Here is a 12,751-nt window from a genome sequence, read left to right as displayed (position 1 = left end):
TTGTCTGAAATGGTGTAGGGTTCCTGCCTGAGCAGGGGGTTGGACTCGATGACCTCCAAGGTCTCTTCCAACTTTATTATTATTATTATTATTATTATTATTATTATTATTATTATTATTATTATTATTATTATTATTATTATTATTATTATTATTATTATTATTATTATTATTATTATTATTATTATTATTATTATTAAATGTAATCCTCCTCAGATATATTCACTTTTTTTGCACTGCATATCTATACGTTTAATAGACGGGAGATGAGAAAAATAATTATTTTTGTCTCTTTGCTGTCATCTACTTTTGCAGCCCAGAACGGTAATTTTAGTTTTGCAGTTTTACTGGCTTCTTATTTCTATTAGGAAGCTAATTTGGTTTAAGAATATACTTGTCTTGATCATTTGCTTCCATGTTTGTTCCTCAAACACAATGTTTCAATTTTTTCCCCATTCTCCACTCCATGTAGTAAAAATAATATATGATGCATGTTGATGGTATATAACAAGCAACTTAATAAATTATTCTATACAGCCATGCTATTACCAGATGTATTGTATATAGACTACTGATTTGAACTGTCCACATGTTTTACAAGGCTCTACCATGGTTTGGATATACAAACGGAATACAGAAGTATGTAGATTGCAAGGATACTCCTATATGTCAGTTTAAATTTCTTTCTTTTTTTCTATTCTTTATTTTATTTGGTCCTATTTCTGTATCAACTACCTGCTCCAAGGCACTTTCATATCAGTTTCTCTCCATTTCTATCTGTCATTTTGATTTGTCTTAGTTTCTCATTATTTGAGTCAAAATGTATTTCATCCAATTTTGGCATCAGTTGGAGAATATAACACATTTTAGTCCATTTCTCTTTATGTATGAATGTCTGCAAATGACTTTTCTTCCTTCAATGGGTTTTTGTATATTTATTTTTGCTATTATATTCATTTTTCAGGTGTACATTCTCTTTTTTTGTACATATTCTTAAACTGGAAAATTGCATTGTGAAATTCGGAAAATATGCCTATCAAAATATCACATCATTTTTGGTTGCCCATCAAATGTGTAAAAAGTGTGAATTCTGTAAGCTTATGTTCAAATGTAACTGAATGAAACCTCCTCCTCCCCCGTTCATAGCAGTGTTTTCATCATCTGAACTTAATTTTGTGATTTTTCCTCCATCCATGATACATTTTTTTTTCTATTGTTACTTGGGCTCATAACTGAAACTCTGTGTTGGTTTATGAACCATGACACCGTGAGAATGGTACCATATATATCCTACCTTCAGCAGGGAATAGTGTTTCTTTAGATTCATGTTTTCTATAATATAGTTAATTAGATTTATCTTCATGTACAGATAGTCCTCGACTTATGACCACAATTGAGCCCAAAATTTCCATTGATAAGCAAGACTGTTGTTAAATGAAATTCTGCCCCATTTTACGGCCTTAAATTACCATAGTCAAATGGGATGACCTGATTTCTGCAATTGTGTTTTTAAAAACATTGTGACAAACCTAAAATTCCTTCTCATCAATTTCCAGCATAGTTAATCTTTTTTGATTGGATTTGAATATCTTGTTTCTCATGCTTCTGGTTGCTTTTGTAAATGAAAAAGTTACTGTGTCACAGTATAAAGAATTCATCTGCACCATAACATAATAAAGATGTGCACAATTCCAAAAGGATTTGGAAGAAATGCTTTGGATCTCATGCAACTGTAGAACTTCTCCGCTATTCATTAAAGCAGCTTGACTTTTTCCAGGTTTCCATGGAAGCTTTGAAAAGGAAGGGGTCCCATTAACTTTAATGAGAAGATCAGGCAGTGACAACTCTTTTCAGAGAGACCTAAAAAAGTTGGACTGCATTAACAAATAGCTGAGAGATATTACACTTTTGCTTCTGCCAGCCTTTTCAAGATGATCCTGGCTAGAAGCAGCCCAGAAGAATTAGGCCTCATTGATTGTAAGATTGCATTAACAGAATCTTGCAAGTATGAAAGTATATTTCTCCCATGCAGCCTTTCAGCCCAAGAAACTAGGGAGGGTTCTTTTTGAGATGTTTGCTATGCCCACATTCCTTCTGCAAGGCTAAACAGCCTCTTATACAATCATTGTTGCAGCAAGATCTTTCTAATGTACCATTACAAATTTTGTTTGCAGAAGGTCTAAAGCTGTCCATCCTTCAATGGTGATGAGATCAGGAAGCAGATGATGTTTGATTGCATTTATGCTTTACTTGTATAGGCTGCAGTAACAGAATCTTGAAAGCCTTCTTTACATACTGTAATAATAAAAAAAAGTCCAAGTCTCTTTTTGTGTCTTTCTCTGGTTCCCAGGCTTAGCCCATGTTCTTCCAACTGTCTTCTTTTCTAGCCTCTCTGAGGTCATCTCTGTGACTCTCTACAAAAGCATTTCAACCCAAAGACTTTCAAAACATGCACTATTCCAATAGGTAAATAAACCAGTGAACAGAGATTTTATCAAGAGGAATTATATATATTATATCATCCTTGCTAATGTACATTGCATGTCTACTTGTTAACAGAATAATCACATAGTCTTCAGATATTCCAATAGTAGAATCAGAGGCCCTTCATTTCCAACCAAACTTTACATCCCATGATTAGCCTCAGAATTTCAGATCATTAGTAAACTATTTAGGGACAAAGTGTCCATGTATCTGTATAAGGATTTTCTTCCTATAGGTTTTTTGTGTAATAGATGATGATGATGATGATGATGATGATGATGATGATGATGATGATGATGATGATGATGACGACGACGATGACGATGATGATGACGACAATAATAACGATGATGATGATGATGATGATGATGATGATTTGGAAGGGACCTTGGAGGTCTTCCAGTCCAACACCCTGCATTTCAGACAAATGGTTGTCCAGTCTCTTCTTAAAAACTTCCAGTGTTGGAGCATTCACAACTTCTGGAGGCAGGTTGTTCCACTGATTAATTGTTCTAACTGTCAGAAAATTTCTCCTTAGTTCTAGGTTGCTTCTCTCTTTGGTTACTTTCTATCCATTACTTCTTGTCCTGCCTTCAGGTGCTTTGGAGAATAGCTTGACTCCCTCTTCTCTGTGTCACCCCATGTCCTTCTCTTCATTAAACTAGACATACCCAATTCCAGCAACCGTTCCTTATATGTTTTAGCCTCCAGTCCCCTAATCATCTTTGTTGCTCTTCTCTGTACTCTTTCTAGAGTCTCAACATCTTTTTTATATCATGGTGACCAAAACTGGATGCAGTATTCCAAGTGTGGCCTTACCAAGGCATTATAAAGTGGTATTAACACTTCACGTTATCTTGATTCTATCCCTCTGTTAATGCAGCCTAGCACTGTATTGGCTTTTTTGGCAGTTGCAGCACACTGCTGGCTCATATTTAAGTGATTGTCCACTAGGACTCCAAGACCCCTCTCATAGTTACTACTATTGAGCAATGTACCATCTATACTGTACCTGTGCATTTGCTTTTTCTTGCCTAAATGTAGAACCTTACCTTTTTCCCCATTGAATTTCGTTTTGTTAGATAGCGCCCAATGTTCAAGTCTGTCAAGATAATTTAAGTAGCTTTCTCCCTGAAAACAAAGAAGTATAATCACCTGTTGCTATATAAGCATTTAAACTGACTTAAATCGTGGATGAAGTAGGCTTTTCTGGGATGCAAGCTTCAATTGTCACAGTTCAGTGCCCACATCTATCACTATGCATGTAAAGGTAAATAAGTATTTACACAGAAGCCTTATATTACTGAGTAGGTCATGTTGTAACTTTAGTCCGACTATCTTAAATAATTATAGACCTGCATTTCAGGACATGTGATTAATGGAACAATTTGCAAGGAAGCTAAGGATTAAACAACTGTCTCTGATTTTCATTGCACTGGGTAGCCTTATGAAGGCAGTGAAAATATACCGTGGAGGTTTCTCCTGGCTATCTGGATCTATGATTTCAAGCTTGGAGTCATGCGGTCTTTGAAATTCTCAGGGTAGTTTTGAAGAAGGAGAACTAGGCATGCCCAAGCATGATTTTTAATATTGGAGGAAAGGATAAGGAAGAGAGCAATGGTTCCCCCATCCATTCCACATAGAGAATGAGATCAGACTGGCCATTAAATTTTCTCTCAACACAGACAACAGGAGAGAGTCATTATCCATTTCACAGAAGATCAGGTTACCTTAGTGGAGACAAGTAAACCAGCTTAATGACTCCCCTAGCAAAGAAGTTGAAAAGATTCACATTCACATATTGTACTTCATTGGGAACATCAAGATAAAGATGTACAGTCACTATAATAAAACAGGATATAAATAAACAAATAAATAAATACTATATTGTACTTATTCTGCCCACTATCTATTTCAAAATATGCATTATTATGAACATAGTTTATTAGCTGATTATGTAAGATCAAGGCTATATAATTCACAAATTCAGTTTGAGGATGAAGTTGTATCATCAATAATGAATACTCAATAAATTATATACCGTGTTTCCCCCAAAATAAGAGCCAATCAGGAAATAAGCCCTAGCATGATTTTTCAGGATGCTTGTAATATAAGACCCACCCCAAAAATGAGCCCCAGTTAAGATTGTCAGCCAGATGGACACATTTAGTACTGTATTTCCCTGAATATAAGCCCTAACCAGAAAATAATCCCTAATGCGTCTTTTGGAGCAAAAATTAGTATAAGACCCGGTCTTATTTTGGGGAAAACACAGGTATATAATTTATTATATTATAATATATATATAATATTTCAATAATACCCTTTTTCTTCATAACTAAATTATTACTATCAATACTGCCCAGAGAGGAACAATGTAATTATTAACATTGCTATTCTGACAGAGAACTAACTGCTGACAGTCTGGGAAAGTTTATTCTATTTTATGGTAGATTGAAGAGGCTGATGGGAAGGGAGTGTGTTATTTGATATGTTTTGACGTGCCTCAAAATGTAGCAAAGTATATTTCTGATAGGAGTGATTATTTTTAATAAAAAAAAATGATATTTGTGACATGAGTTTTGTAACAAATGTCAAGTTTAGTGGAGTATAATTAACGTCAATGTCTTGGCATGACAACCATTAAGTAATTCTTTAAAAAGAAGAAATACTTCCTTTCCCTAAAAACATGATCAAATTTGCTAAGGCATTTAAGAAAGGGGGAGCAGTGACAATGGTCCTTGATGCTTCATTTCTTCTCTGGTTCCATCTATCTTTGCATTAAACATATATAGAAAATTTTTTGTTAGCATAGTAGAGTCACTCTGCCAGACCCCAGACAAGTTTTCTCGAAGACTTGTGCATGCATGTGTATATGTATACAGGTGATCTTTAGGTTACAACCACTCATTCAGTGATTGCCCAAACTTGCAACAGAACTGAATGAGAGGGACAAGATCAGTCCTCACAGTTTCAGTTGTCATAGTATCAGTGCAGCCTATGATTACAATCTGAGCACTTGGTTTGCAATTACGACATTGCAGCAAGCCATGGTCATGTGTCTGTGATTTCCAGTATTCCCTGCTGACATCTCACAAGCAAAGTCAGTGGGGAAGCCAACAGGGAGTCAGAAGCTGTGGTTACATGAGGTCCTTGACACATAGCCTGCACATTCCTCATTTAATCATCATTAAGGATATGAAGGAGACAGTGTGAGACAGAGGGTCATGGAGAGTGCTGATCCATAGAGTGATTGAGGGTTGGACACGACTGAATGGCTGACAATGACATGCAGGCTGTCCCTCAAGAACCTCATGCAGTGGTGGGATTAAAATATGTGAACAACCAGTTCTCTGTGTGGATGCCACTTCCGGAAGTCCATTCTGGGCCTGGCCAACAAAAAAATTAGCTACTGGTTCTGCTGAAGTGGTGCAAACCGGCTGAATCCCACCACTGACCTCGTGACACAATTTCTCACAATTGGGACTCTCATTGCTAAGTGATGCACTCATGTGATTCTGTGCTTTATGACCACATTGCTTAGTAACAGCGATTTGGATCTCAATTACCATCATAACCTGAGGACTACCTATATTTGTGTAGCTCTTGCTTTGCAGAGATGCATACGGCTTCAACATTAGAAGCCTTGATGTGTCAGCTTGCTCCTGCTGCAGGAACAACCAAGTTGTATTTGTAAGTGAACAAGATACAAATCAAACTCTGAAAGTTTCTAGAAGCCATCCCTTGGAGATAGATGAAAAGCTCTCCCAGAATTTCCAAGAACTCAGCAAAGTAGGGAGGAAGAATTTCTCACTTATCCATACACAGAGGTGTGCATTAAATTTCCATTGTTCTATGTAACCTTCTTATGACTTCTTTTAAAGTGGCTTTTCAGCTGTTCCAGAAAGTTCCCTGCTGAAGGTTCATTCAGTTTGCAGGGAATAGCTTAAAGGGGAAGTTGTATCATCTGGATACTTACTTACTCACTTACTTACTTAATCTTTATGCCACCCCTCTCCCTCTGCAAATTCAGCAGCTAGGGCTGAGATAAAGAAAGTTCACAAGGCCCTTGAAGGGCAAACAATTTTACTCCTTGAGGAGGGTCAAGTTTAAGACAGCAGTAAGACCAGCACATTTGTATGTAGAGTCCCAGCGTCATATTTGCAAGCTGTTACCATAGCCTTTGAAGCTGAAAACTGAGATGAATAAATATACTTTACAACAACTCTTGTGAATTGATTGCATCTACAGATTCTGTTGGACATTTTTAATACATCTTTTAATTCATCTTTAAATACTGTAGAATGGCTTTTTAAAAATGAGATAGAAGAGAAGTAAGCTAATGTCATGTTGTATGCTTATTATCCTTCAGCCTGTTCAATCATTCCACTGGACATTCAAAATGGGTTACAAATGAGCTGTTTCTGCTGTCCTTTCTTGTTCCACCCAGTTGATGGGCAGTTGGGAGATCCAAAGGAGAGGTGAACTCAATTTTGCTTGAAGATGAGCTTGCTTGGTCCCAGTGCAGAGAACCAACCTTTATTCAAGCAAATGCCAAACCTAGAGTTTCCTTTCAGTTTTCTTAGTTGACCACAAGAAAGTCAAGAAGGAAAAAGGTTGGAAGCCATTTAGTGCCTCTTGGTTCTCAACTCATTGAACTTGGCCCATGGCTACCAAGTTGTTATGAGGTTACACAACGCAAGACAGATTTCAATCAGCAAATTGTTTCATGCTATGGAGACAACACAATTTGCTTTGCTAAACTGAGGAGGCCCCCTGATAGGGGTCAGCACTGACTGAAGCGCTTCAAGGAAAGGCAGTTTGGGATTCCTTTGAGCCATCCAGACTGAAAGAACTGAAATATGAGGGAGATCTCAGTTGTGACGTTGACCCTTCTAAACTATCCAGTCCAGACAACCTTCATTATGTATGAAGGAAATTCCTGGCTGGCTTGCTATCTATACAAGTAGTCCTCGACTTATGATCACAACTGAGCCCAAAATTTCCATTGCTAAGCGAGATAGTTGTTAAGTGAGTTTTGCTATGCCTTTCTGGCCATAGTTGTTAAGTGAATCACTGCAGTTGTTAGTAACACGGTTGTTACCTTTGCTAGTCAGAAGGTTGCAAAACGTGATCACTTGATCCCGGGACACTGCAATCGTCATAAATATGAACCAGTTGCCAAGTGTCTGAATTCTGATCATGTGACCATGGGGAGGCTGCAACGATCATAAGTGTGAAAAACAGTCATAAGTCACTTTCTTCAGTGCTGTTGTAACTTTAAATGGTCACCAAATGAATAGTTATAAGTCAAGGACTATCTATTTGTGCATGCATGCATGCCCACGCATCTTCACAGCCCTATTGGTTTGGCCCTCCACAACAGTCCCAGTTTCTTGGGTGTGGTTTACTGTAAACATTTTCTAAAGCAACTAAATCTTTTCAGCCTGCCACCCTAGGCTGCATCCAGCAGGCATATAGTGTATGCTAAAACAATCCTGCTGGGAAGCACTTCAGCCATTATTGTGGAAGAAGGTTCCTGTCTCCCTCTTCTTCTATCAATCTCTGTTCTGCTCTGCTCAGGTTTCTCCCGAAATGAGACCTCTGCTTTGCTTGCCTTGTTTCCCTCCTGCATTGATCTGAGGGGGCCGTTCATTCACAGCTTCAGAGCAAAGCTTTACACAGAGTTAGTGGTTACCTACTACCTGAAACAAGGTAAATGATAATTGAAGGTCCCATTGATAATGAGTAGTATTTCCTTTCCTCAGATAGGGAATCCCCTGACAATTTTCAGTGCTCTTAATAGAGCTCCATAAGTGGAATCAAAGCCTCGTCCACTTACATCTTCTCCTCATAAATAAATCATATTTGTTTTCCTAGGAGGGCCCCCTCTATTTCATCTTATTGATCCAATTTAGAAAACATTAAATTACAGGAAAAGCATGCAAAACCTTCAATACAGACCGTGGCTAGAGATCATATACATCTCCCATTCTTTATTACCTTTGGGCGCTTGACCTTCCCCACCAACTCTTAAAGATGCTACCAGGAACTTATTGCATGACAGATGACTGGTTTCTGACTAAAAAGGCAAAAAGAGTTACCATTTTAGAAAAAAGGCAAAAAGAGTTACCATTTCTCTGTATTGTAAGTCTGTGGAATAGATGACTGCTTGGATTGATATTTTTCCTCTTAGCTAGAGGTTTTCCAGCAGACACTGGATAGTCACCTCTTCCAGATGGTGTAGTGAATCTTGCAGTCTTTAGGAAGTTAGACCTGATGGTCTCTTAGGTCCTCTTCAACTCTTGCCTTCAGACATTGTGCATCACTGGCAGTTTTTAAGAAGAGACTGGACAGTCATTTGTCTGGAATGGTAGGGCAGGGGTAGGCAACCTTGGCTCTTTTATGACTCGTGGACTTCAACTCCCGGAATTCTGGGAGTTGAAGTCCATGAGTCATAAAAGAGCCAAGGTTGCCTACCGCTGGTATAGGGTCTCCTGCTTGAGCAGGGGGTTGGACTAGAAGACCTCTATGTCTCTTCCAACTCTGTTATTCTGGTATTATATGTTCTTGGGAAATAAATATCTGTTAGATATTAAATAACACAAATTTATAGATAATGTTATGCTGTTTCCAAGTTGATTTAATGTTCATTTATATATACTGATTTTCTTGTTTGCCATTGATTTCTTCCATCATGTGAATTGGGATTTTCCCAATCTTTCCTACAGCCCTGGAGTCCCTAGATCAGGGGTCTTCAAACTTGGCATGCTGGCTGAGGAATTCTGGGAGTTGAAGTCCACAAGTCATAAAAGGGCCAAGTTTGAAGACCCCTGCCCTAGATGCTTCCTCCCCCCTTTAAATACTTGATCATCTTTCTAGATCAGCCAAGATTGACTAAATCAGGGGTCTTCAAACTATGATCCTCATAACAATCCTATTAGATCGATCACACTGAGAGATAATAATTAACTTCCAATAAAGCAATGATCTTTAGGACTAAGTAGACATTTTAATCTGTATCTCCTTCTTTTAGAGGAACTTTTCAGATACTTTACCACTATATCAGAAACCTGAATTGGAAACATCTTGATCTCAGACTTGAGTCTCAATCATAGAAACATCTGCAGAGAGGATTGATTTGGGGACTATATAGACTAGGGGTGTCAAACTGCCGGCCCGTGGGCCGTACACGTCATCGTGTACCACCCCATTACCGGCAATGGCGAAAAAGCTCCAATACATTGTGCGACGTCACGTGACCTCATGAGTTTGACATGTCTGATATAGACCTTGTATATATTCCCTAAAGTTGCTAATGAGTCTATTGAAATAAATGGATTTGGGGGAATGACATTTTGCAACAAGAACCAATCTAAAATGGGATCATAGTTGATAGATTCCTCAACCTTGTAATAAGACTCCCAGTGTGGACCCATTTTACTTATTTTTCAGTTTTTAGAAAAACAAGCCTGGTGGTAACTACACATTCAAAATAAGCTATTCTTGATTCTACTAAAATGATTCTTGATTCTACTAAAATGACAGGTGTGCAAGTATATATGCATTTATGTGTGTATGTGTGTATGTATGTATATGTATGTATTACTGCAGACTCTTTCTAGAGTAATGTGAGAAGGAAGGAAGGAAGGAAGGAAGAGAAAGACTGTATTCAGCAATATGAGTCATTGTGGTGTAGTGGTTAGAATGCAATAATGCAGGGTACTTCTGCTGACTGCTGGCTGACAGCAGTTCGGCAATTCAAGTCTCACCAGCTCAAGGTTGACTCAGCCTTCCATCCTTCCAAGGTCGGTAAAATGAGGACCCAGATTGTTGGGGGCAATAGGCTGACTCTGTAAAACTGCTTAGAGAGGGCTGTAAAGTACTGTGAGGCAGTATATAAGTCTAAGTGCTATTGCTATTGCTAATAACAGCAATGTAACTATAGGTCCGTTCCTGTTCACTCTTTCCAGAAATTGAAAAGTTCCAGAGTTCTGATGAGAAAAAGGAGGATGAAGAGAAAAAATATCTTGATGTCATCAGCAATAAAAATATAAAGCTGTCAGAAAGAGTATTGATTCCCGTCAAACAATATCCAAAGGTATTGTAATAACCTCATAATATATGATATATTGTATTTTCTTGATAAGTGGTTATAGTTATTGTTATAAACTGATATCATGCTCTAAATGCTTCATCAAGAATTGAAATGTTTTTGCTCCTCTTAGTTGTTTTGAATTAAATGGGTGATCTTTTTTTTTCAAACTGGGTTTTGGAGAAAACATGTTGGATGGGGATGAACATAGGGAACTGTGGGTATGCATAAAGACTATATCATGCATAAAGACTATCTCATGCATAAAGACTATCTATGCATAAAGACTATCTCAAATTTCATATTTGTAACAACTCATTTAAAGGATCAGGCAACAGCTGATGAACAAAGCTTCTACCTCAGATTTATTTTCTTATTTATTAAACAAATTTATATAGCTATCCAGGTCACACATAGGTGACTCAGGTGGCTTACAAAACTTACAGAACCTGAAGGTCAAGAGTAGATAAATAAATGACCAAACTAATCTCCTAAAAGCCAGCATCCAACCTGATTCAAATCCATGGGGTATCTTAGCATCGGTTTCATTCGCACCACTTTGTAAGAATAGCAGACGTCCTTTCATGCAGAGTTCTTTTAATTTCCAATAAACTGGAGGAGGAGTCAGTCCCATTTGTCATGAATGCAGAATATGTTAGGTGAAGGATGTCTGCTAAGTCATTTACCCCTTGATAGCAGTGTGCAATTTTGCCATTTTAATGTGGAGTGTTATGATGTGGTTTTTGTACTTTTAGATGTTTGGGACTGGAGTTTTTAAACCTTTCAGGGACCTAAGATTTCCAATCCTCTAACTGTGGCAGCCAGAATTACAATAATGGGAATGTTAGTTGGCAGAGTTTTGATTGATCTGAACATTTCATATATTTCTGAATTCTAGCTGAAGCAACAGCTGTTTTGGCCAACTACCGTCCTGTCTCCAACCTTCGCTTTCTTGCGAAGGTTGTTGAGAGTGTGGTGGCATGACAGCTCCCTCAGCACCTGGAAGAAACTGTCTATCTAGACTCGCGCCAGTCTGGCTTCCGGCCTGGGCACAGCACGGAAACGGCATTGGTCGCATTGGTTGATGATCTCTGGAGGGCTCGGGATAGAGGCTGTTCCTCTATCCTGGTCCTGCTAGACCTCTCAGTGGCTTTTGATACCATCGACCATGGTATCTTGTTGCACCGGTTAGGGGGGTTGGGGTTGGGAGGCACCGTTTTACGGTGGTTCTCCTCCTATCTCTCGGACCGGTCGCAATTTGTGTTGGCAGGGGGGCAGAGGTCGACCTCGAGGTGCCTCACTTGTGGGGTACCACAGGGGTTGGTCCTCTCGCCTCTCCTGTTCAACATTTATATGAAGCCACTGGGTGAGATCATCCGTGGTTTCGGGGTGGAGTTTCATCAGTACGCAGATGACACCCAGCTGTACATCTCCACCCTGGACCACCCCAACGATGCCGCAGAAGTGATGTCCTGGTGCCTGGAGGCTGTGCGAGTCTGGATGGGGAGGAACAGGCTTTGACTCAACCCATCCAAGACCGAGTGGCTGTGGTTTCCGGCGTCACGACATAGCCAGTTGGTTCCATCTCTGGCTATCAGGGGCGAGTCATTAGCCCCCGCGGAGAGGGCCCGCAACCTGGGCATCCTCCTGGATGCTCAGCTGTCTTTAGACGATCATGTGACGGCCGTGGCCAGGGGGGCTTTTCATCAGGCTCGCCTGATACGCCAGTTGCGCCCCTTTCTGGATCGTGACACTCTACGCACAGTCATTCCAGCCCTCGTTGTTTCCCGCCTGGACTATTGCAACGCTCTCTACATGGGGCTCCCCTTGAGGTGCACCTGGAGGCTCCAGCTAGTTCAGAATGTGGCCGCGCGGGGGATTTTGGGGGCCTCTAGATACTCCCATGTAACACCTCTCCTGCACGAGCTGCACTGGCTTCCTGTGGCCTTCCGGGTGCGCTTCAAGGTGTTAGTAACAACCTTTAAAGCGCTCCATGGCAATGGACCTAGGTATTTGCAAGACCGCCTCCTACCAAATACCTCCCTTCGACCAGTCCGCTCCCACAGAGAGGGCCTCCTTAGGGTGCCGTCGGCCAGTCAATGCCAGCTGGCGACCCCCAGGGGGAGAGCCTTCTCTGTGGCAGCTTCTGCCCTCTGGAATGACCTACCCCCC

General features: G+C 39.7%; 1 protein-coding gene across 1 annotated transcript in view; it reads left to right on the top strand.

Moving 5' to 3' along the window:
- KHDRBS2 (KH RNA binding domain containing, signal transduction associated 2) overlaps positions 1-12,751 on the top strand; it is a 368,904-nt gene that overhangs the window by 69,249 nt on the left and 286,904 nt on the right. Inside the window, exon 2 of the mRNA XM_015815904.1 lies at positions 10,458-10,585. Coding sequence (XP_015671390.1) covers positions 10,458-10,585 — 128 coding nt within the window. The remainder of the gene's footprint in view (positions 1-10,457; positions 10,586-12,751) is intronic.

Source organism: Protobothrops mucrosquamatus, unplaced genomic scaffold (genome assembly GCF_001527695.2).
Source record: "Protobothrops mucrosquamatus isolate PMUCROS unplaced genomic scaffold, P.Mucros_1.0 scaffold384, whole genome shotgun sequence".
Classification (NCBI taxonomy): Eukaryota; Metazoa; Chordata; class Lepidosauria; order Squamata; family Viperidae; genus Protobothrops; species Protobothrops mucrosquamatus.
The sequence above is the reverse complement of the archived record's forward strand: the minus strand, read 5'-3'. Positions and strand labels throughout refer to the sequence as shown.